Source organism: Aspergillus thermomutatus (genome assembly GCF_002237265.1).
Source record: "Aspergillus thermomutatus strain HMR AF 39 chromosome Unknown NODE_370, whole genome shotgun sequence".
NCBI lineage: Eukaryota > Fungi > Ascomycota > Eurotiomycetes > Eurotiales > Aspergillaceae > Aspergillus > Aspergillus thermomutatus.
The window spans coordinates 1-20,952 of record NW_020798420.1 but is presented as its reverse complement, the minus strand read 5'-3'; the positions used below and the strand labels follow the sequence as shown (position 1 = coordinate 20,952).

At 51.0% G+C, this 20,952-nt stretch overlaps 5 protein-coding genes across 5 annotated transcripts; 4 read left to right on the top strand and 1 right to left on the bottom strand.

Moving 5' to 3' along the window:
* Positions 1–1,571: 1,571 nt before the first annotated feature.
* CDV56_102733 (aldehyde dehydrogenase) lies at positions 1,572–3,238 on the top strand (the record flags this gene model as incomplete). The annotated part of the gene is made up of 4 exons (XM_026756352.1): positions 1,572–2,050; positions 2,137–2,530; positions 2,596–3,041; positions 3,094–3,238. 4 exons carry the CDS (start codon positions 1,572–1,574, stop codon positions 3,236–3,238), a joined length of 1,464 nt encoding a protein of 487 aa, XP_026610032.1.
* Positions 3,239–5,181: 1,943 nt separating this feature from the next.
* On the top strand, positions 5,182–7,331 carry osm1 (putative fumarate reductase Osm1; the record flags this gene model as incomplete). Its single annotated transcript, XM_026755823.1, has 5 exons — positions 5,182–5,221; positions 5,294–5,362; positions 5,427–5,664; positions 5,735–7,179; positions 7,234–7,331. 5 exons carry the CDS (start codon positions 5,182–5,184, stop codon positions 7,329–7,331), a joined length of 1,890 nt encoding a protein of 629 aa, XP_026610031.1.
* Positions 7,332–7,741: 410 nt separating this feature from the next.
* CDV56_101987 (uncharacterized protein) lies at positions 7,742–8,842 on the bottom strand (the record flags this gene model as incomplete). The annotated part of the gene is made up of 1 exon (XM_026755606.1): positions 7,742–8,842. One exon carries the CDS (start codon positions 8,840–8,842, stop codon positions 7,742–7,744), a length of 1,101 nt encoding a protein of 366 aa, XP_026610030.1.
* Positions 8,843–10,224: 1,382 nt separating this feature from the next.
* Positions 10,225–12,154, top strand: PAB1_1 (protein phosphatase 2A regulatory subunit CDC55; the record flags this gene model as incomplete). The annotated part of the gene is made up of 5 exons (XM_026755165.1): positions 10,225–10,268; positions 10,474–10,514; positions 10,622–10,719; positions 10,779–11,427; positions 11,493–12,154. The coding sequence occupies 5 exons, from the start codon at positions 10,225–10,227 to the stop codon at positions 12,152–12,154; spliced, it is 1,494 nt and encodes a 497-aa protein (XP_026610029.1).
* Positions 12,155–13,662: 1,508 nt separating this feature from the next.
* CDV56_100450 (transcriptional regulator SIN3) lies at positions 13,663–19,342 on the top strand (the record flags this gene model as incomplete). The annotated part of the gene is made up of 9 exons (XM_026754069.1): positions 13,663–13,766; positions 13,846–13,913; positions 13,991–14,649; positions 14,912–15,012; positions 15,059–15,758; positions 15,824–16,309; positions 16,511–17,371; positions 17,427–18,665; positions 18,725–19,342. 9 exons carry the CDS (start codon positions 13,663–13,665, stop codon positions 19,340–19,342), a joined length of 4,836 nt encoding a protein of 1,611 aa, XP_026610028.1.
* Positions 19,343–20,952: the final 1,610 nt, after the last annotated feature.

Below are 20,952 nucleotides of genomic sequence, written 5' to 3'. Positions count from 1 at the left end.
AGGAGTCGCCTTATTCTCGTGGGGGCGGAGATGTGTAAAAGAAACAGGTCTCATTTTTTTTTGTGGGGAAAAAAAAACCCAAATCCCCTTTGGCATAAAAAAAAGTGACCCCCAATGCCGGGCCGGGGATCTGGAAGATGTGAAAAAAAAAAAAAAAAAAAAAAAAAAAAAAAAAAGAATCAATAGTCTCTTATCCACTGAGCCATCCAGGAACTTAGCAAATACGTAGTCACGTCCGTCTGATCCCATGTGGCCTGTCGACAAGACAATCATCTCTTCATCCGGATAAAGCACTTTCGACGGCAACCGTGCGAGTCAGCGACATCGGTTGCTGTGTCCTGTCTGTCCCGCCATCACGAATTGGAGTGGTATTCATCATTGGTTGACAGTTTCATGTTGTTTCCATTCTCAGCTCATCACAGTCCATGAAGGCGGAGTGGCTTCCACTCTTTTCTGAAATTCCCAAGTGCCTCGGCTCCATTAAGCGGGACATCTATTGAACCTTGGCGCCCTTCACGGTCCTCATTCGCTTCGGGTCACGCTTGGGTGAACAGAAAAGACAGCGGATCGCTCCCTTCCTGGCAGTCGGCGACGATGTACGGAGTACGCCATGCCCCCATTCAGAGTGGGTATCGGCGTCAAACTACCCAGCTTTGGCAGCCCATCACTTGCTCGGAACCATGGATTGTTCGGCAAGATCGACGCCCACAATACTCTAGAAGGTTAATTGTGAGTTAATCGGGTCAAAAGAGCGAGAAAAAGAGAAGTCTGGATGGGGTTGATGCGACATACTACTCCGTACAGGAAATAGATATCCCATCAAGTATTAATAGTCTGGAAGACATCCATCGGCCATCAGAAGAATGTCTTGCCATCTGTGGGATACCAAGATGGTCCCTGTTCAGCGCTTGGATCGAGTGCAGCTGATTTTCTGGCTACTGTTAAAAGTCCATGTGGGACAGCGGGAGACAGAAAAAAGGAACATTGGAGAGTCAATATGCAATTCGCATTGTGCTCGGGGTCCAGCACGTGTTTTCCACATTCCCTTACGGAGTGCGGAGTAGGTCTTTTTTCTTTGGGGATGATATGCAGGCACAGATACGATTATTGAAGACTATTGATTATGCTCATCTTATCCACGGAATATCTACAGTAGATGATGGCTTCACTTTCAATCAATAATAATGAGATCGGACAGCACCAGGCCTAAAAAGGAAAGTCCAGTGTTTTTGGCCATTGTCGAATCGAGTTGCCTCGGGGTGGAGTATTGAGATCTGCACTCGGTTTATGTTGCTTTTATTCGACATTATTCATGAACAAAAAAGGAACACATTCCAGAGCCATGAATAGCCGAGTTGGAGTAGTTTCTAGCATAAGGTAAGATTTCATAATATTATTGGTTCAGCTCTGTGCTCTTTCTTCGATATTCGGCCTACTTCCCCTCACTCGGCCTCTCGTACTCATCTGATTGAATCCCAAGTCGCAAAAGTTATGTTCATTGTCGTCAATCGCTCTATCGAGCCAGGAACAGTTCTCTCCATTAAGACCTGAGGATCTAAATATTCCAGAAAATGGCCTCGAATGGTGCGAGCAGCACACCTGCCCCTCCCTCTGTGATTCCATTGATTATCAACGGCGAGGAGGAAGTCACCCATACAACTTTTGACGTGATCAGCCCCTACACCAACAAGCCCTGTTGGGCTACAGCCAGTGCCACTCCCCAAGATGCCCTACGCGCGGTTGAAGCCGCCGAGGCCGCTTTCCCAGCATGGTCGCAAACCAAACCGACCGTCCGCAGAGACATCCTGCTCAAGGCAGCGGATATACTGGAGAGTCGCCTGGTCCAGAATGCCGAGTATATGCGCACCGAGATGGGTGCTGATGTTGGCGCATCGCAGTTCTTCATCGTCCCGCTGGGTATTCGCATGCTAAGGGAGATTGCTGGGCGCATCACTTCGATTTGCGGAAGTGTGCCGGTTGTGGAGGAGGAGGGTCAGAGTGCAATCATTTATAAAGAGCCTATGGGTGTGGTTCTGGGGATTGTTCCATGGTAGGTTGGCATAAAGCACCATTAGTCTCCTGATAGTCCGTGATGGCTATATTACAAGCCCGTGCTAACAGTCTTCGGTGACAAAGGAACGCGCCGTATGTATTCGGCATTCGGTCCGCGGCTTGCGCACTCGCGACTGGTAATACCACCATTTTGAAATCCTCAGAACTCTCCCCGTGTTCATACTGGGCAATCGCACGTGCGTTTGCAGATGCCGGCCTGCCTGCGGGCTGCTTCAATCTCATATCATGCCGTCCTCAAGACGCCCCAGACGTTGTCAATGCGATGATCGAGCACCCGGCCGTGCGAAAGGTCAATTTCACCGGTAGCACGGCTGTGGGGCGCAAGATTGCTCGCGCATGTGGCCAGAACCTGAAACCCTGTTTGATGGAACTGGGAGGAAAGAATAGCGCTATTGTCTGCGAAGATGCGAACATTGAGACTGCTGTCAAGGCGGTTCTGGCGGGCGCGTTCTTGAACGTATAAACCCTTATGACTACCCCATACGTGCGCTCTGAACTCATAAGCTAACTCTTGTGCTTTAGTCTGGCCAAATTTGCATGTCTACCGACAGAATTCTCATTCACTCGTCCATTGCGCCCGCGTTCATGGATGCGCTGAAGAAAGCCCTTAGCTCGAACCTCGACCCCTCTGCGCCCCCTCCGACATTGGTCAACGTCGCCTCCAAGGCGCGTGTGGAGGGTATGATTGACAGGGCTGTCGAATCAGGCGCTCACATCATCCACGGGTCTGTTGACAGGACAGTAGGAGCATCGGGTGTGCGCATGGCACCGGTACTTCTCGGAGGCGTGAAGGAAGACATGGAGGTATGGCAGGAAGAAGCCTTTGCCTCGCTGGCAGCATGCATGGTGGTCAACAGCGACGAGGAAGCGATTCGGATCGCCAACAGCAGTGGCTATGGATTGTCCGCAGCCGTTTTCACCGAAGATCTGAGGAGGGGGTTGGCGATTGCCAAGAAGATACAATCTGGGTTAGTATCTTTGATACCACGTCCGTCCTCCTACAATACTGACGGATTGCAGTGCTGTACACATCAACAGTATGACCATTCATGACGAACCTGTCCTACCACACGGTGGTGTGAAGAACAGTGGATGGGGCCGATTCAACGCTGCTCAGGGGTTGGAAGAGTTCCTCGTCACCAAGAGCGTGACATGGATGGATTGATGAGATATGGTGTGCACGCCAGCTTTGTATGATGATACCATTTAGGTCTGGAATTTAGTCTGCAATTCGACTGTTGAGGAATCACGACAAATCCGATCTAGTTTTCGGTAATCTAGTGGCCTAAATCTTATACCTCACCGAACGGCAACCCAGATCTCCAAGTAGAGTTCTGCCTGCATATCCATTTCAGATTTATCGGCCGACTCGAGCTTCTTGCAAACCGCATCATTGATCTCCGAGCAAGCTGTCGCAAGACTGGAGACTCGGCTTAGGTTTCCCGAGACTGTTGTTCCGTTCACAATCTTAATCCAACTTGAGTGGCTCGGGAGAAATAACACCGAGAGTAGATCGACAAGCAGTCATATCACGAAACAGTGACAATACTGCTGCTCATCGAGATCATAGAAAACATACAGTGTAACAAGCTGCTAAAACAACCCAATATGCAGTTCTACGTCTTGGTTATCACAAATCTTAAATGCAGTAGAATCGGCTGCTGGAACCCAAAACAGCAACTTCAATAAGCGGCATGATTATGTCAGGAATTCTGGCCGGCTATTGATGGTCGACAGGTCATTGGTGGTAAATCCAGTCTATGAGGTCATTGCTTGCCCCAAGGGGATAATAAGTTGCCGACGAGGTGCACGCACGTGATCAATTGCCGATGCGTACTGTCAGTACGCCGTACGGGGATCTGTATGAGCGAGGAAGCGTTGAGCTCAATATCATGGGGGAATGATTTATTGTGTAGTCCGTAAGATAAGTTGGATTAGACAGAAGATAGATAGATATGAACGTAGTTTAATGGGCCCATGCTGGTGTTAATGAGCAGAGATCATACCATATTCGAAAGGTGCTTTCTCGGTCCGAGGTACAATGTGAATGCTTTGCTCTGCCGTCATTTGGCTGAGGTTGCATTGCACAACTTAAGTAGCTGGCATAATGGTCTTATGTGACGATGAGAGGTAGCAATAGTGGAATAATAGTGGTGAGAAGCGAGGTATTAATATGCTCTGTCCTGAAGCTCCTCAGCTCAGATATCTTATTCCTCAGCCAGGTCAACAAAAATATGTCCGTTGGTCGGGAGAAGTCCAGTTGTTGCACCTGACCATTTACATAGCTCTAATTATCAAGCACTCCATCAGACTAAGACTCTTAGCAATTACTTTAAACATGTCTGCCCCGTCTACAATGACAGTCATACCGTCAACAGAAAGAGAAGACTGAAGACATGACGACAGCTGACTTGGGTCCTTGAAGAGCATGTGAAAATCCCCTGGGGTAGGCTGATGCGGAGAAACAGCAAAACAGCACCTGGTGACTGTGGGTGATGATGATTACATGGCATTTTTTTTCCTGACCCAGTACCAATAATAAGGAGGCATAGATACTCCCTAATATCTGGATTTCCTTTCGCATGTGATGGACATTGACAGGGATGAAGAGGACTATCTATTTGACTATCGAATCCAGTTCATCTGTATGTTTCGCACTGTACAGCCTGTACTCCGTGTACATTGTCCTTTTGCCTGTCATGGGAGTTCATGATGAAGATGTCAACTCCATAGATATCCACTACTGCCAATACAAATGGACAAACCAGAATCATCGTAATTGAAGACTACTTCTTCAAAAGACCCATTCTCATCTCCATCACCGCCAAGCTATCAACCGTCCTCGGGTCGGATTCAAAGAGTGCTGGCCCACTGTATCCGCAGTTACCATACAGTCTGTGCCTCGGCCGAATAACAGCCAATGTCCTGTCGGCTTCTGAATCGTCTCTCCCCCCGGATCCTGCCCACTGTCCAAAGCCTTCTACTCCCTTTCATACTTTAAAAGATCTCGCGCTTTTTCTCTTTTCCCATCTTTTGATTTCCCCTTTCCCCATCCTTAACCCTCTCCTTGTTGTTTCTATTCGTTCACTTTTTCATACATACACAAAGATGGCCACTTCTCCCAGAGTCATCGTCGTCGGTGGTGGATGTGAGTGATAGCTTTCCCCGCATTATTGGATTTGGCCCGGGCTTTCTTGCTGACCATTGCCTCGTCTCTCAGTGTCCGGTCTGAGTGCCGCCCACACCGTCTACCTGAACGGAGGCAATGTCCTCGTTCTTGACAAGCAGGGTGAGTGTTCCTTCGAATTCGTGCTCAACATTGCAAGTTCATTACAAGAGGCTAATTTGATCAGCTTTCTTCGGTGGCAACTCCACCAAGGCCACTTCCGGTATCAACGGTGCCCTCACCCGTACGCAGGTGGACCTGGGGATCCAGGACAGCGTCAGGACTTTTTACGAAGATACCCTCAAATCCGCCAGAGATAAGGCTCGTCCAGAGTTGATCAAGGTCCTTACATACAAGTCCGCTGCTGCGGTCGAATGGCTGCAGGATGTTTTCAACCTCGACCTTACTCTTGTTTCTCGCCTTGGGTGAGTGCGATCGCCCTTACATTTGCCATCTTCGCAATTCTTTATTTGTTCAGTTGCTAATGCCGTAAAGTGGCCACTCCCAGCCCCGCACACACCGTGGTCACGATGCCAAATTCCCCGGTATGGCCATCACGTACGCTCTCATGCAGCGGTTAGAAGAGCTCAGCGAGAAGGAGCCTGAGCGAGTGCAAATCGTCAAGAAGGCTCGTGTCACCTCTATCAACAAGTCTGGAGAGACAGTGACTGGTGTCACCTACGAGCTGAACGGCCAGACCCTGACCGCAGACGGGGTCGTCGTCTTGGCTACTGGTGGTTACGCTGCCGACTTTGGCGAAGGCTCTCTTCTGAAGAAACATCGTCCCGACACCTTCGGCCTGTCCAGCACCAACGGCACTCACGCTACCGGTGATGGTCAGAAGATGCTGATGGCTATCGGCGCCAACGGTATTGACATGGACAAGGTTCAGGTGCACCCTACCGGTCTGGTTGACCCTAAGGACCCCACCGCCAAGTTCAAGTTCCTTGCTGCTGAGGCTCTCCGCGGTGAAGGTGGTCTCCTGCTCAACTCGGACGGTCAGCGCTTCTCTGACGAGCTGGGCCACCGTGACTATGTCTCGGGCCAGATGTGGAAGGAGAAGGAGAAGGGCAAGTGGCCCATCCGCCTGGTCCTCAACAGCAAGGCCTCTAATGTTCTGGACTTCCACACCCGTCACTACTCCGGCCGTGGTCTGATGAAGAAGATGACCGGCAAGGAGTTGGCCAAGGAAATCGGCTGTGGCGAGGCTGCTCTCAAGAAGACTTTCGATGAGTACAACCTCATCGCCGAGGGCAAGAAGAAGGACCCCTGGGGCAAGCGCTTCTTCCACAACATGCCCTTTGACATCAACGATGAATTCCATGTCGCCCTCATGGAGCCTGTGTTGCACTTCACCATGGGTGGTATCGAGATCAACGAGCACGCCCAGGTCCTCAACTCCGAGAAGAAGCCTTTCGATGGTCTCTACGCTTGCGGTGAGCTTGCGGGTGGTGTCCACGGTGCCAACCGACTTGGTGGTTCTTCTCTGCTGGGCTGCGTTGTCTACGGTCGTGTTGCTGGTGACAGTGCCAGCCAGTACCTGTTCAAGAAGCTGACCTCCGGCTCCTCCACCGCCCAACAGCGTCTGGGCCAGATCTCTCTGCACATCGATCCTTCCACCCCCGGCAAGATCTCCGTCGAGTGGAACGGTGCCGCTGCCAGCGGCGCTGGCGGCGCTCAGTTGCCTGCTGCCCCTGAGGCTGTCCAGACTGGCGGTCAGGGCGCCCCCGCCGCTGCCGAGGCCTCGAAGCCCAACGACATCTCCAACTTCAAGATTCCCGAGACGGAGTACACCATGGAGGAGGTTGCCAAGCACAATAAGAAGGATGACCTCTGGATCGTCGTTAAGGGTGTTGTCCTGGACGTGACCAACTGGCTCGACGAGCACCCCGGTGGTGCCAACGCCCTGTACAACTTCATGGGCCGTGATGCCACGGAAGGTATGTCATCTCCCTCCTTTGACCACCAGGCACCCGTGCTAACAACTCTCCCAGAATTTGCTATGCTCCATGACGACGAAGTCATCCCCAAATATGCTGCCCAGATCGTCATCGGTCGCGTCAAGGGCCAGACCCCCAGCCTGGAGTTCTAAGTGCGTGCGATATAGAGGTGGATATGAGACATATATTTTACGTACCGGGAAAGACAAAACCCTATGCCGACCGTTCTGAACTTCTGATACATACCCCTTTTTGATTTTGTTTAACGTCCTGTTACTTGGTACTATGTTTTCTTGTGATGAGATGCAGGGATGATGTCTCCTGATGCTTATATGATTAGCTTATTGGTCTGTAAGATACAATTTGAATATCTTCAAGATTCATTTCCAGTTGTATGTCTCTAAGAACTTCTTTACGCTTTATTTGCATCATTCGCAAACTCAACAGCGAGAGAATTGATACATCAGTGTCGGTAAATATTGTACAATGAAGATCCGAGCAGCCAAATATCAGGGCAAGCATACCCACTGAACGTGGTAATACTTTGTCTGAGATATAAATATCAAGTCTGCATATGCCTCAAAATCATCTTCAATCGTCTAACAGCAGGCCCGTCCTCCACGGGAGCGCCCTGCTCCTTATTCGCCTCCATCTCCTTCGCAGCCGCCTCGAGTGTCGGCCGCAGGTATCCCCAAACTTCATCATGGTACCGCTCCTCGACAGCAATCCACTCCGCCGCACCCGGTAGACTCATCAGAACGGCATCCCGCAGCGCCGTGGCATCCGTACCCTGCGCAGCTGGGACGCTGTCGAGGACTGACTCGATGTCCGGGACGAGACTGAAGGAAGTGAGTCTGTGCGTTTGCGAGAGTGCTTGTGTAGCCGGCGTCGGCGTCAAGGTCTCGAGCGCGGCGTGGCGGCGGAAGGACTCGAGCATTTCGATCTCCAGTGGTGTCAGTTGCTGGGGGAGGAGCTCCGTCTCGATGGGTTCGAAGGGCTCTTCAGCGGAGGGAGGGAACTCGGGGTTGAAGGACGCATCTGAGAGGAGGGAGACGACGGCTTCGCCGTCGGAGGGCAGAGTGGTAGCGGTTGTGGGGAGGGCGTTTTGCCAGGCGGTGTTCAGGTCCGAGGACGAGGATGAGGGCTCGGTATCTGAGAAGGGAGGGTTTGTTTTGCTTGATTTGCCTTTGCCTTTTCCTTTATCTGTTTCTGTTGAAGGAGAGAAGTCGATGTTACTGTGTACTTGGCTTTCGTCGTATGTGCGCTGGAATTCATCCTCGGTGAGGGGTGGGAGCTCGAATGCACCCTGTTGACCTGTCGACGATGATCGGAATGACGCCGCAGGGTGAGTGGCCAAGTGGGCTCGAGTCGACAAGGTAGGAGTCGCGGTCTCCCTGTACTGTTCTGCTGCTGCTAGGGCGGAGGTCGATGGCGAGGACGATGGTCCGGCTTTGCTGCCGCTGGCCAACACATGCGCTGCGTCCGCGGATGAGCCAGTCGCGTTGAAGGCACTCCTTGCCAGTCCAGCTGCGGAATTCTGGATGCGATTGGTGAGAGATGGAGTGTTTTGACTCTCTGGGTCATTCTTGCGCGAGTCGGCCTGTTTCCTGGGGTTGTTGGGGGCTTTCTCGCCAGTGCCCCGCTTCTCGCTGTTGTCGGACATGGTCAATGGCGGGGATTATCTGTGCGACACTCCATGCACATTCAAGGGGTTGCTGGCGGACGCACGACGGAAATTAAATCCTAGCTATCGTGAAATCAGTTGAGCATAGGGATATCAACAGATAATTGTCAAGCAGAGAGCAATACTAGTGATGACGGTCGATCGCCCAAGCTTCGGCACGCAGTCTGTCATTGTTCGGCTTAACGGAGTCGGAATGTGCAGGAAGGCATGTGACGAGCCTCAGGCCATCAATTCATGAAGACTGGAAGGTTAGCAGTCTCGAAGTGAGCGAAAGACAATGACATTTTACAGATGAGTCTGTAATAGTATGACCTTCATCGATGACAGTCATCATTAAATGGTCTAGATAGCCTGAGAGGGAAAATAGCCATATGGGATTACCGCATCGCCATGTGGACTGGGACCGAAGGGTTTATGATGATAGGAAGAAGCAGACAAGCTCTTTAGAGCTTCAGGAATGAAAGCTGTTCCTGAAAAATAAGATCAGGAATGACGCCAGGTTGATAATTGCGACCTTGAGCATCCAATCTAGCAATGGTCTAGACAAAGACAAAGACGCAGAGTTACAGCGACCAAGTGGTTGATGTCAGCGTAGTTGGGCGTCTCTGCGTTGCTGTAGTCCACCAGTACTCCGTAGTAGCAGTTTGCCTTTCTCCATGAGCGTCTCCACCGCCGCCTCACCTCAACACCTTGACTGACTACCTTAACCTACTGACAGTCTTGACTCTCTCTTCTGACCTAATCTCCTCCCACTCACCTGCTCTCTTGCTTCCCAAGCTTCTCCAACAGACTCTCTCGTCTGTTGTTGCTTGCTATTTTCGAATCCTCTCCTCTTCCTCTCTTCTTCAGAAAATCAATTAAAACAGACAAAAAAGGGCTGAACGCATCTAATACACCGAAATTTTTACTCCACTCACCCCTCTTCCTGACCTCAATCAGCCCAGGCTGTCAATCATTTGTCGTCTTCAGCCTGCAAAAGTCACCTACCAACGGACCAGGATCTCTCTGCCTTACTAAATCCTGTCTGACGTCGCAATCCTTCCGCACTTTCCTCCCCTCGCCCTTCTATATCTACTGATAGAACCAGTCTAAACCCCTCTCGCTCCTCATTGATTTCCCCACTCGAGGTTCGCTTCTCCATCGGACCTGGTCGTCATAGCCGCTATCATTCCTCGCCGGAACAACAAGAGCAAAATAGAACGGAAAAAAATATCAACCTCCTTCCCTGAGCCACAACGTCGGATCCCATCTGTTCCCGTTCTCATCAAGAATCGTTATCAAGATCCTGAGCACAGGATTATAGATCTTTTCTATCTCCGATCCGCTCAACTACCCTAGTCAAGGGTGGTATTTGAAGGAAAATGGTAGACCGGGAGCCAGGTACACCTACCTGGAAGTTCACACAGTGAGTCCCCAGCGCAGAGGTCTTTTGTCACAGTGGATTCCATGGTCTGAGCTGCGTCGATTAATGATTGCTTCCTTCATGTGCAATGGTGCTCAAGGATGGGCATCTGGACGGGAAGGATGAATTCTGGCGTTGTCCTCGCGTTCCACCGAGGCTCATGCATCCGTTTCGCTCGCAGAGCAAGCCACTGACTATTTTGAAATAGATGCTTCGGTGACAAAGGCGATGTGGAAGATATCACAGAAGGTATGATGAGCATCTTATGTCGTGCACTCGATTTCCATAGGCACTCGATCACGATGGCGATTTCAATTCGCAATTGATTGAACAACCAAATCCTAACAATGTCACAGCGGATATCATCTCCACTGTCGAGTTCGATCACACCGGTAACTATCTGGCCACGGGAGACAAGGGCGGTAGAGTAGTGCTGTTTGAGCGGAACGAGACGGTAGCGACGACCCCTTCTTACCACCTCAACGATGCACAAGGTTCTAATAAGTCAACCAGAAAAAAACCTGCGAGTATAAGTTTCACACCGAGTTTCAGTCGCACGAGCCGGAATTCGATTACCTAAAATCCCTAGAGATCGAAGAGAAGATCAACAAGATAAAGTGGTGTAGACGACAGAACGCATCCCATTTCCTCCTTTCGACGAATGACAAAACGATAAAACTGTGGAAGGTGTTCGACAAGTCGCTGAAGGTGGTAGCGGAGAACAACTTATCGAACGAGCTTACACCCGCGGGTGCTGTTGGTGGTGGAGGGGCGCCGCGCGCGCCCCGTTTGTCCTTCAAGGATGCATCAGCTCTGAAGCTTCCACGGATGACACATCATGATACCGTCGTTGCAGCTGTCCCTCGGAGGACATATGCGAATGCGCACGCATATCACATCAACAGCATCTCCGTGAACAGTGATGGGGAGACTTTCATCAGCAGCGACGATCTTCGGATCAACCTGTGGAACCTTAACATCCAAGACCAGAGCTTCAACATTGTCGATATTAAACCTGCAAATATGGAAGAGCTGACAGAGGTTATCACGGCTGCTGAGTTCCATCCCACTAGCTGCAATTGGTTCATGTACGCCAGCTCGAAAGGCACAATCAAGCTTGCCGACATGCGGCAGCGAGCGTTGTGCGATGAGCATTCGAAGCGTATGTGGTCCACGCTATCTATGAAAATCCTTGAGACCCTTGACTGACCCTACTTTCCATGACAGTCTTCGAACAAGAGGAAGATGCCTCGTCTCGCTCCTTTTTCTCCGAAATCATCTCATCTATCTCGGACGTCCGTTTCTCGCACGACGGTCGATACATCGTGTCAAGAGACTACCTCACAGTCAAGATCTGGGATGTCAACATGGAGAGGCAGCCGGTGAAGACCATTCCGATCCACGAGCATCTACGGCCAAGATTGTGTGACACATACGAGAATGACAGCATCTTTGATAAGTTTGAGGTGGTCTTCTCGGGTGATGCGGAGAACGTTATGACTGGAAGTTACAACAACAACTTTATGATCTACCCCACGGACCCTAGCAAGGAAACGGAGATCGTACTGCAAGCAGACAAGTCCGCCTTCAAGGCCAAGAAGGTCGGCGTTCCGACACCTATGAATAAGAACGGCAAGAAGAATGGTTCCAGGGCGGGTAGTCCTGCTGGTCCTGGCAGTCGGATGAAGAAGGAGACCGATGCGGATCAGATCGATTTCAACAAGAAGATTCTTCACATGAGCTGGCATCCTTATGAGGATAGCATTGCCATTGCTGCTACAAATAACGTGAGTGTCCTTGATCTACTTTTCCCTCCTGTTATCGTCCTGGTGAAATTTGCAAGGGAGCTAATTCTATCGGAACAGCTTTTTGTCTTCTCCGCCTTGTAAGACTATTGACCGTACAGGTTTACATCACAATTTGATGGTCGTGTCAGAGAATGAGACTTTGAGGCAAACCTTTTGAGCAAAGTATAGTGCAGAAGAAAAGAGGTTACTAGCAGCATCCGCAGTTCCAAAATCCAAGTTGCCAGTTCTAAATTCAGAATCTTTTTCCTAGCTTTCGGATGGAGTTTGGCCTTGCAGGATTTTTGTGTTGTTCCCTTCATTCCTAGTTGGCCGAGCCCTTCTTCCCTATTTCCCCTTTCATAATGATGGAGCATGGGAATCTTGATTTCTTCAGGTGGGGTGTGGTCATTCTGTTTGGATGAATGATGTTTGCGGGCGTTTTGGTGCGAGGTTTAATAGAGAACGAAGATGCAAAGCTATCGGCGGTGACCCTCATAACACAATCTCTGCTCATTGTCTCGTCTCCGCCCTTTGCGTGCAATGTCTTGATGGGCGAGGAGGCATATATGCCATACACTTCTTGTATTACTGATCTGCAGCTCAAATATGCAGGCTGCATCAAGAGTGAGAATACCACCATTCAGATGGAATGTGAGTACACGCTTCTCTCTAGTGTGATAGATGAATCATGGGGACATTTTGGTTTTTGCTTGATGAAATCTTGTCCTTGAAGCACTTCGTTTTGTGATATTTTGTTGGTTGGTCCTAGGGTATTACAATCGCAATTTGCCCATATGTATATCGCCAGCCGTCCTTTTCTATTATTAAATGAAGGTATATATCAAGCAGTTTCCCAAGTTCGAAAAGCAATGGTGGTAAAGTCAACAAGACAACAGCCTCACTTCAAGGACTGCGACACTCTACAAAAGTAGTAGATAAGTGTAGCTTGTAGTAGAGTAGAGTGCGCACCGAATCCTTCCTGTCAATGACGTCGGAAGCCCTGACTGACACTTTTAGCGCCAAAAGGGGGAGAGAAAAGCCCACAGAGAAAGACAACAGTTTGTCAAAGAGTCAAACACACAAGAGGGAAAAAAGAGTAAAGTCAGCAGAGGCAGAATAATCCCACCAATCAGCCAATCAGACTCTGATCGCAAAGCTCGGAAAAGCTTCGTCCCGGGCCAGGGCACCATGGACGAAAGTGGTTAGCGTCCTGAAAGCCTCCGCCTTGCCTCTTGGAGACCAGCTGTGATCCGTCGCGCGCAAACCATCATCCCCAACTGATCTACTACTTGTGCTGGCTGAAGCAGTCTTTTGGTCTTCTAATCCTTTGCCCTTATTCCCTAGCTCATACTTTTGCTTCGTTTGTGACCTCAGTCTTTTTTTCTCTGTGATAGTCCTTTCTGTGGTAATTCAAGATCTGCAGCACAGTGATGGCTTTGTGAAATGACCAAGAGCGAGAACACCCGAGAGTGCAAGAAAGAAGAAACGATCTAGAGCTTTGGCGAACATCTCTCAGCCATTTTCTTGTCATCTGCCCGATCCAAAGCCTCATACTCCTCCGGTATCTCGGAGCAGGACTCTGTTGTTTGCATCTTATTCATGCAGAGATCATGAACTCTTCTGGCAGTGATAACTGGCACCCTGCCGGTGGCCCTCCTTCGCACCCTGGGATGGACCAGATGAACCAACAACCTCGTCCATTGGGTTCTTTCAGGTATTTTCTCTAGCGAGCATTTATGATACTTCAGACACACGCAGAGACCTTATCGCTGACTCTTCTTTTGAACTCACAGCCAGAACCCCCCGCCTCAGCAGGGCCCATCTTCACAACCCGCCGGACCAGTCCTTCCGCCTCCCGCTGGTTAGAATATGCCTTCACATGCTATTTTGTGCGTGGATTGAGAGCTTGGATCGGTAGCTGACCATTTCCTGCCCCAGGTCCTTATCATCCCGCGAACCAGAACCCCGGTCATTCCCTCCCCGGGCTAGCGGAGTTGAGTCAGGGTCACGGTGGCCCTCATCAACCCGCGTATGGCCAGCACCCAGGAGCTCCATCACACGCTACAGGACACTCGTTACCGGGTATCGGTCAAACAATGCAACACCCTTCTCCACAGTCCCTCAACCGAGAGCGCGAGCGAGATTCAAGAGAACGTGAGTTGATCGAAAGACAGCGACAACAGGAGGAAATGGTCCATAGAGAACGTGAACAGCGTGAGCGCGAACGCGAGCAGCTGGAACGCCAGCAACTCGAGCGTCAACGTGAGCAGCAGCATCACCCTGTGCAGAGTCATACTGGGTCGATTCCGCTGCATCAACCAGTAGCGTCGAAAGTGCCAAATTCCATTCACGGGCCCAACGGGCTCTTGTCTAATCTGGGATCGAATCCGCCCAACGGCCCTCAAGGCGCTATGCAACCATCTGGGGCCCCTGGTGGTATCTACGGCGCTCAGATGCAGCATGGAGAGGGCACTCCGAGGACGTATATGCAGCACCCGGCCGGCCCACCAGGACAACCCATGATGTTCAACGGCTCGGGCGCCCCAATTCCTGGAAATGTTGCGGCTCTCGCGCAGGGACAGCAACCTATCCTAAATGTGAGTACACCTTTTTCTTTACTTTTATTTTCGTTTTTCGCCGTCACCCCTCGGGTGTTCGGGATTGGCACAAAGGAAAGGTGCCTCTGCAGCATCGTTGTCCTCCGCCACTATGCTTTACGGTTTGCACATCTGGTTCCTAGACGGAGCCTCGGCATGTGCAGTTAGCTGTAACCAGTCCCGGCATCACTACTGCAAGCACCGTTTTCTTACCTTAATTGCATCTCATTCGAAAGCTCTTCCATACTGACAAGCTCATCAGGATGCGCTTAGCTATCTGGACCAGGTCAAGGTTCGTTTTGTGGACCAGCCTGACGTCTACAATCGCTTCCTCGACATAATGAAAGATTTCAAGAGCCAAGCGTAAGGGTTCTGTTCCATTCGAATATTCTTCGCTGACCCAAGCCAGGATTGACACGCCGGGAGTCATTCAGCGCGTCTCCACCCTTTTCAACGGGCATCCCGCCTTGATCCAGGGATTCAACACGTTCCTGCCGCCAGGTTACCGAATTGAGTGTGGAACAGAGGACAATCCAGATGCGATCCGGGTGACCACCCCCTCAGGCACGAATACTTTGAACATGCCCCGTCCTCGTCCCTCGATGGACCCCGCAGGAGATCTGGGACCCGCTGGTGGCATGGGCCCACATGGGCGAACTGACTACTACGATCAAGCGCGACCTGGTTGGCAACAGCAGCCCCAGGGTCAGCAACAACAAGGAAATCTTCCAGGCTCGTACTCCCCTGGATCTCGCATGATGGGCCCTGGCATGTTCGGGCAAGGCGCACAAGGTCAACCTCAAGATCATCACTTTGACTACCCGACCCAACAAGAGCAGCAAGCTGCAGCGGGTGCCGCAGCAATGGCCCACCAGCAAGACCAACGTGGTGTTTCGCAACTCCAGGGTGCCGCGGCCGCATCTGCCGCAATGGGACGACCTGGAATGATGCAGGTGTCTCCTGCTTCTGCACAAGCCTCCAGTTTGACTCAGCCCATGAACAGTTTGGCTGGCATTGGTTCGGGTATGTTGCAGGGCACGCAGGCGGACTTGAACAAGCGCGGACCCGTGGAATTCAACCACGCGATCAGCTATGTGAACAAGATCAAGGTTGGTTAACCCTTTCATTGTGGTTTCAGGGGCAAGAACTCTTACTAAAGCAACACCTCGGATAGAATCGCTTCGCCAGTGCACCAGAGATCTACAAGCAGTTTCTTGAAATCCTGCAGACATATCAACGCGAATCGAAGCCAATTCAGGATGTTTACGCTCAGGTGACCCAGTTGTTCAATACTGCACCAGATCTGCTGGAAGACTTCAAACAGTTCCTTCCCGAATCTGCAGCACACGCCAAGCAGCAAGCAGCTGCTCGCCAAGCTGAAGAGGCGATTCCCATCAGCAATGTGCGAGGTGAACCCGGCTATCCAAGCACGGGCGCCCTACCGTCGCAGACTCCTGGTCGGGATATGAAAATGCCACCCTTGGGTCAGTTCAATGTCAAGGACTCTGCCAAGGAGGGGAAGAAACGCAGGGGTGGTCCTAGCGCTCCCTCGACGTTGACCTCTTCGATTTCTGGACCCTCCGCAGGCGCTGAGGTCGCTAGGGTGGCTGATGCCCAGACTGGTCGTCCTGCAGCCCTGCAGACTGGCAACGCCAACAAGGTGAGCGAAATCTAAATCCGCGCCATTCACACGCCTGATCTCTTCTGCATTCCAACTCTTACCTGACACCCCTCTGTCCCTCTTCTTCACGTCGTCGCTGCCTTGAATATCCTTTGCACGTTGCGTCACCCTTGCTCTCGGCTTCTCCCCTCTGTTACATTTTGCCATCCACCTGAATGTGACAACTCACAAAATATGCAGAGAGCGAAAGTGCACCATACCAAACCAACCCAAGCAGAGGTCCCTGCCGTTTCGCCAACGCTCATACCCGCTCTTCCTGAGCCCATTCAGCCCACGCAGATGATGACGCCCAGCCAAGAAGAGTTTGCGTTCTTCGATCGAGTCAAAAAGTACATTGGCAACAAGTCAATGTTCAACGAGTTCCTCAAACTGTGTAATTTATACTCTACCGATCTCATTGACAGGAATGTCCTTATCAAGAAAGCCGCTGGGTATATTGGCTCGAACCCGGAGCTTATGGCTTGGTTTAAGCGTTTCATGCATATTGATGAACCTGAAGACAAGGTCATTGAGACGAAGCCCAAACAGGAGTCTGGTGTTGTGAACCTGTCGCACTGCCGTTCCCTTGGACCCAGCTACCGTCTCCTTCCGAAGCGTGAGCGCCAGAAGCCCTGCAGTGGCCGCGACCAACTGTGCTACAGTGTTCTGAATGATGAATGGGCGTCCCATCCCACTTGGGAGTCTGAAGACTCTGGCTTCGTGGCCCACCGCAAGAACCAGTTTGAAGATGCATTGCACCGTATTGAAGAGGACAGACATGACTATGACCACCATATCGAGGCTTGTACTCGCACAATTCAGCTAATTGAACCGATTGTTCAACAATTCCTGGTGATGACCGAGGCGGAACGAGCGGCCTTCAAACTTCCACCGGGTCTTGGTGGCCAGAGTGAGGCCATTTATCAGCGAGTGATCAAGAAAGTATACGACCGACAGCGCGGAGCGCGAATCATCCGTGAAATGTTTGACAGACCGTGCCACGTCCTTCCGATTGTGCTCTTCCGCTTGAAGCAGAAATGCGAAGAGTGGAAAGCCAGTCAGGTAAGTTATTCGGATAACCTACGTTGCGGGATCACCCACTAACATTTTGGCGCAGCGTGAGTGGGACAAGGTCTGGCGGGAGCAAACGCAAAAGGCGTACTGGCGCAGTCTGGATCACCAAGCGATTGCCAGCAAAGCGACCGACAAGAAGCTATTCGTGGCAAAGCATATCCAGAATGAGATTCAGAGCAAATTTGAAGACGCCAGGGGGTTACGCAAGAGCGGATTCCCGGTTCCCAGACATCAGTTCGAATTTACATTTGACGACCCGGCTGTTCTCATCGACGCCACTCAGTTGCTATTACTTTTCATTGACCGAAACTCCGCTGGATTCGGAGCCGATCCCTCAAAGGTCATGGCGTTCATCAAAGACTTTGTGCCGATCTTCTATGGCATGGATCGTGATACCTTTCACATCTACATGAACGAGATCTCGAGTGAAACTCCATCCGGGGAAGACGGTGACGATGAGAGCTTGGCTGCTGAAGACGTCTCAACCTGGCGCAACCGGAAAGGCGTGAATGGCAAGAAGATGGATCTCCTCCGCGATGTCCTCGAGCGGCGCAGTGAGAAGGCCAACCGATCGGACAAGGACCGCAGTACTCCCGCCAGCCGTGATGGCACCCCAGATGCTGTTCTGGTCCCGTCCACTCCCGTCCCCGACCCTGCTGAGGCGTTTGACGTTGCGGAGCTGAAGTGGATGGAACATCCTGGGCAAGGGAACTTCAATCTGCAGCGGGAATACGCGCTGAATGAATCCTACGTCAAGAAGGTTTATCATTTGTATGCCAATCTGAACATCTACTGCTTCTTCCGCACTTTTGAGATTCTCTATTCGCGACTCTTGCGGATCAAGATGCACGAGAAGGACGCTCACGAGCATGTGCGCCGGGCGCTGCTCCCCAAACCCGCCCGTGACCTCGGTCTCATTGACAAGCTTCCAACCGACTTCTTCTACGATTGCGACCCCAAGGCCTACCTGTACCCACAGATTGTCCGCATGTGCGAGGAGGTCATCAAGGGTGACATGGATGCCTCGCACTTGGAGGAGACGCTGCGCCGCTTCTACTTGCGAAGCGGGTACCAGCTATACAATTTGGAAAAGATGTTTGCCGGAATCGCCAAGTTTGCTGGCTCCATCTTCAACGGCGACTCCAAGGATCGCAGCGCCGACATCATCAATCTCTTCTTCAAGGAGCGGGACCGGGAGGAGACGACGCATAACCAGGAGATCCAGTACCGCAAGCAGGTTGAGAGGCTGGTCAAGGATGGCGATATCTATCGTATTACCTATGTAAGTCCTCCCTCTGCCGGTCCACCCTTGCAAGTCCAGCCTGACTGACCGCTTTATAGAACCCTCAAACCAAGAAGACCACCGTGCAACTACTCACTCCAGAGGACGCAACATTGGAGAACGAAGAGCTGAGCCAGGAAGCGCGCTGGTCGTACTACGTCTCTGCCTACACGATGCGTGATCCTACGGAAGGTGTTCCATTTTCCCAGATGCGCATGCCCTTCCTGAAGCGGAACCTGCCGCCCAAGCTTGAGCAAGAAGAGGAGTACAATCGCTACTATCGTCCGCTTGTCCATCAGGATGGTCTTATCATCCGGATCTGCGCCAACAGCTATCATATTCTGTACGAACCCGGGAGCTGCGATTGGTGGTGGCGTCCCAAGGCTCCCTCAGAGGAGTCGCCTGAGGACATGGCCAAGGAGGAGGCCGCTGTCAAGGAAAGACGACGCGATCGGTTCAAGGAAAAGTTTGTCAACAACCCCAGCTGGGCGCAGGGGCTCAGCAAGGACCAAGTCGACGAGTCCAACCAACGATTCCGCTCCTGGATCAAGGGCCCTGAACCTGAGAAGGCCCCGGCGGGCGCGGCGGAAGAGGCCGGCTCCGAGAAGAAGGGGGACAAGGAAGATGCCGAGATGCCTGACGCGGAACCCACCGCGCCCGAGTCCAAGGAGCAATGACCCAATGAGCGCGGAAAAGGCGGATTCAAGCTGGCCACCAAGAAGGCTGTTGGCAATCAACGCCTTTCTCTGATACAACAGATTTTTGTACATGCATTGATGTGCCAAGCCGACAGCTCTGACGCTCTTCATACAGCAAGATTGCCAATTGTCCTGTCTCCGGCTATGATTTTGATTTGATGCTTCTTCTCCACGCTTATTGTTGTTACATATTCTCATTTCATGATCCCAGCAGTACCGTTTCTCCGAACTGCATGGTTAGCGAACAGACTGAACGGTTGCACAGATGGGGGTTTTCTTTTTTTTCTGCTTATCGTCGGGGGTCTAGTCTGGCGTGGCTCACCGAGCCCAATGGCGAGATCCTGACTGGGATGGTGTAGAGGGTCCTGGGATGGCTGAAATATGATTGGTCTATCTATTTGTATTTGTACTCTAGGGAACCGGCATATCTAGGTAGCTTTATGATTTAACAATGATCTTTTCTAACGCATCTGCCATTTGCTTTGCTTGCGGGGGATAGATACTATATAGCCGACCCGGTCCCGATCACTTTGCGGTCCATAGTGCGGACAAGGAAATCCGGAGTTTGCCTGGAGTATGAACCCGGTTCTGATGGGTACCTGAAAATCTCTGATCTGTCATCTGCGAGTCGAATAACCGAACACTGCCATTCGGAGGACTCTGTCTAGCTGAAATGAAGAGTTGAAAGCTCCGTGCGGCCGAACATCCATAGCCGATACAGACCGAGACTTGGCCGATGGGCGAGACCCGGACAAGGCTCGGAGTTGGCAACTCGGGAACAAGTCAGGAGTCATTAAGCCCAAGCATGATCTATTTGGAGGATTACTGCGTATTCAACTCGGAAACTGCTGGTATACAATAGTTGATCTCAAATCACTCAGCATAGCAGTCTTATCAGAGAAATATCCAGATGTTGGGTGGAAGAAAGAATGAAAGAGACAAAAAAAAACGAGAAAAGCCCGAGAGTTTGCCGCATGACGTCAGCATGAAAGGTGAGCCGGAAACGAACAAAAGAACATTGGATTTGGAGGCATTGAAGGGGGATCATGCAGGAGAAGGGAAGAAAATCTGGGGTTGAGAAGGGAGGAAGTATAGCAATCATGCCCAATTGAGTGCTCTCTTTGCTTCATCCTCTGGGGAAGATGTTGGGATCCATGCTCTTGCTGTTGATCATGCTTGTACTCCATAGTTCCTTAGTAGGCCGCAGTTCACCACTTTTTTCCCAAGTCACGAACCCAATTACCCTCTATTACTATGACTACTGCTAGTGTTACATAGAATAATTGCCTCTACTTTTATTCCCGTAATCCGAACAGGAGAATTTCTCCACCTTTGGCAATCACGCTGCCCGTGGGGAGTTCGTTGCCGTGGCGTACCTATTTCTATTCTTCGTTTCCTCCTCCCCCCCCCTCCTGTCTCCTATACACTTCTCCTAGCCCACCAAACTAAGGCGAAACTCCTATTCCGCTTTCTCGTTTTAAAAAAAAAAAACACATCAAAAAATCTCACATACATACTACTCTCCGAAATTTACATATAAATATCCTTTTTATCCTCTACCTATCAATATCTATCTAAGACTACTCACT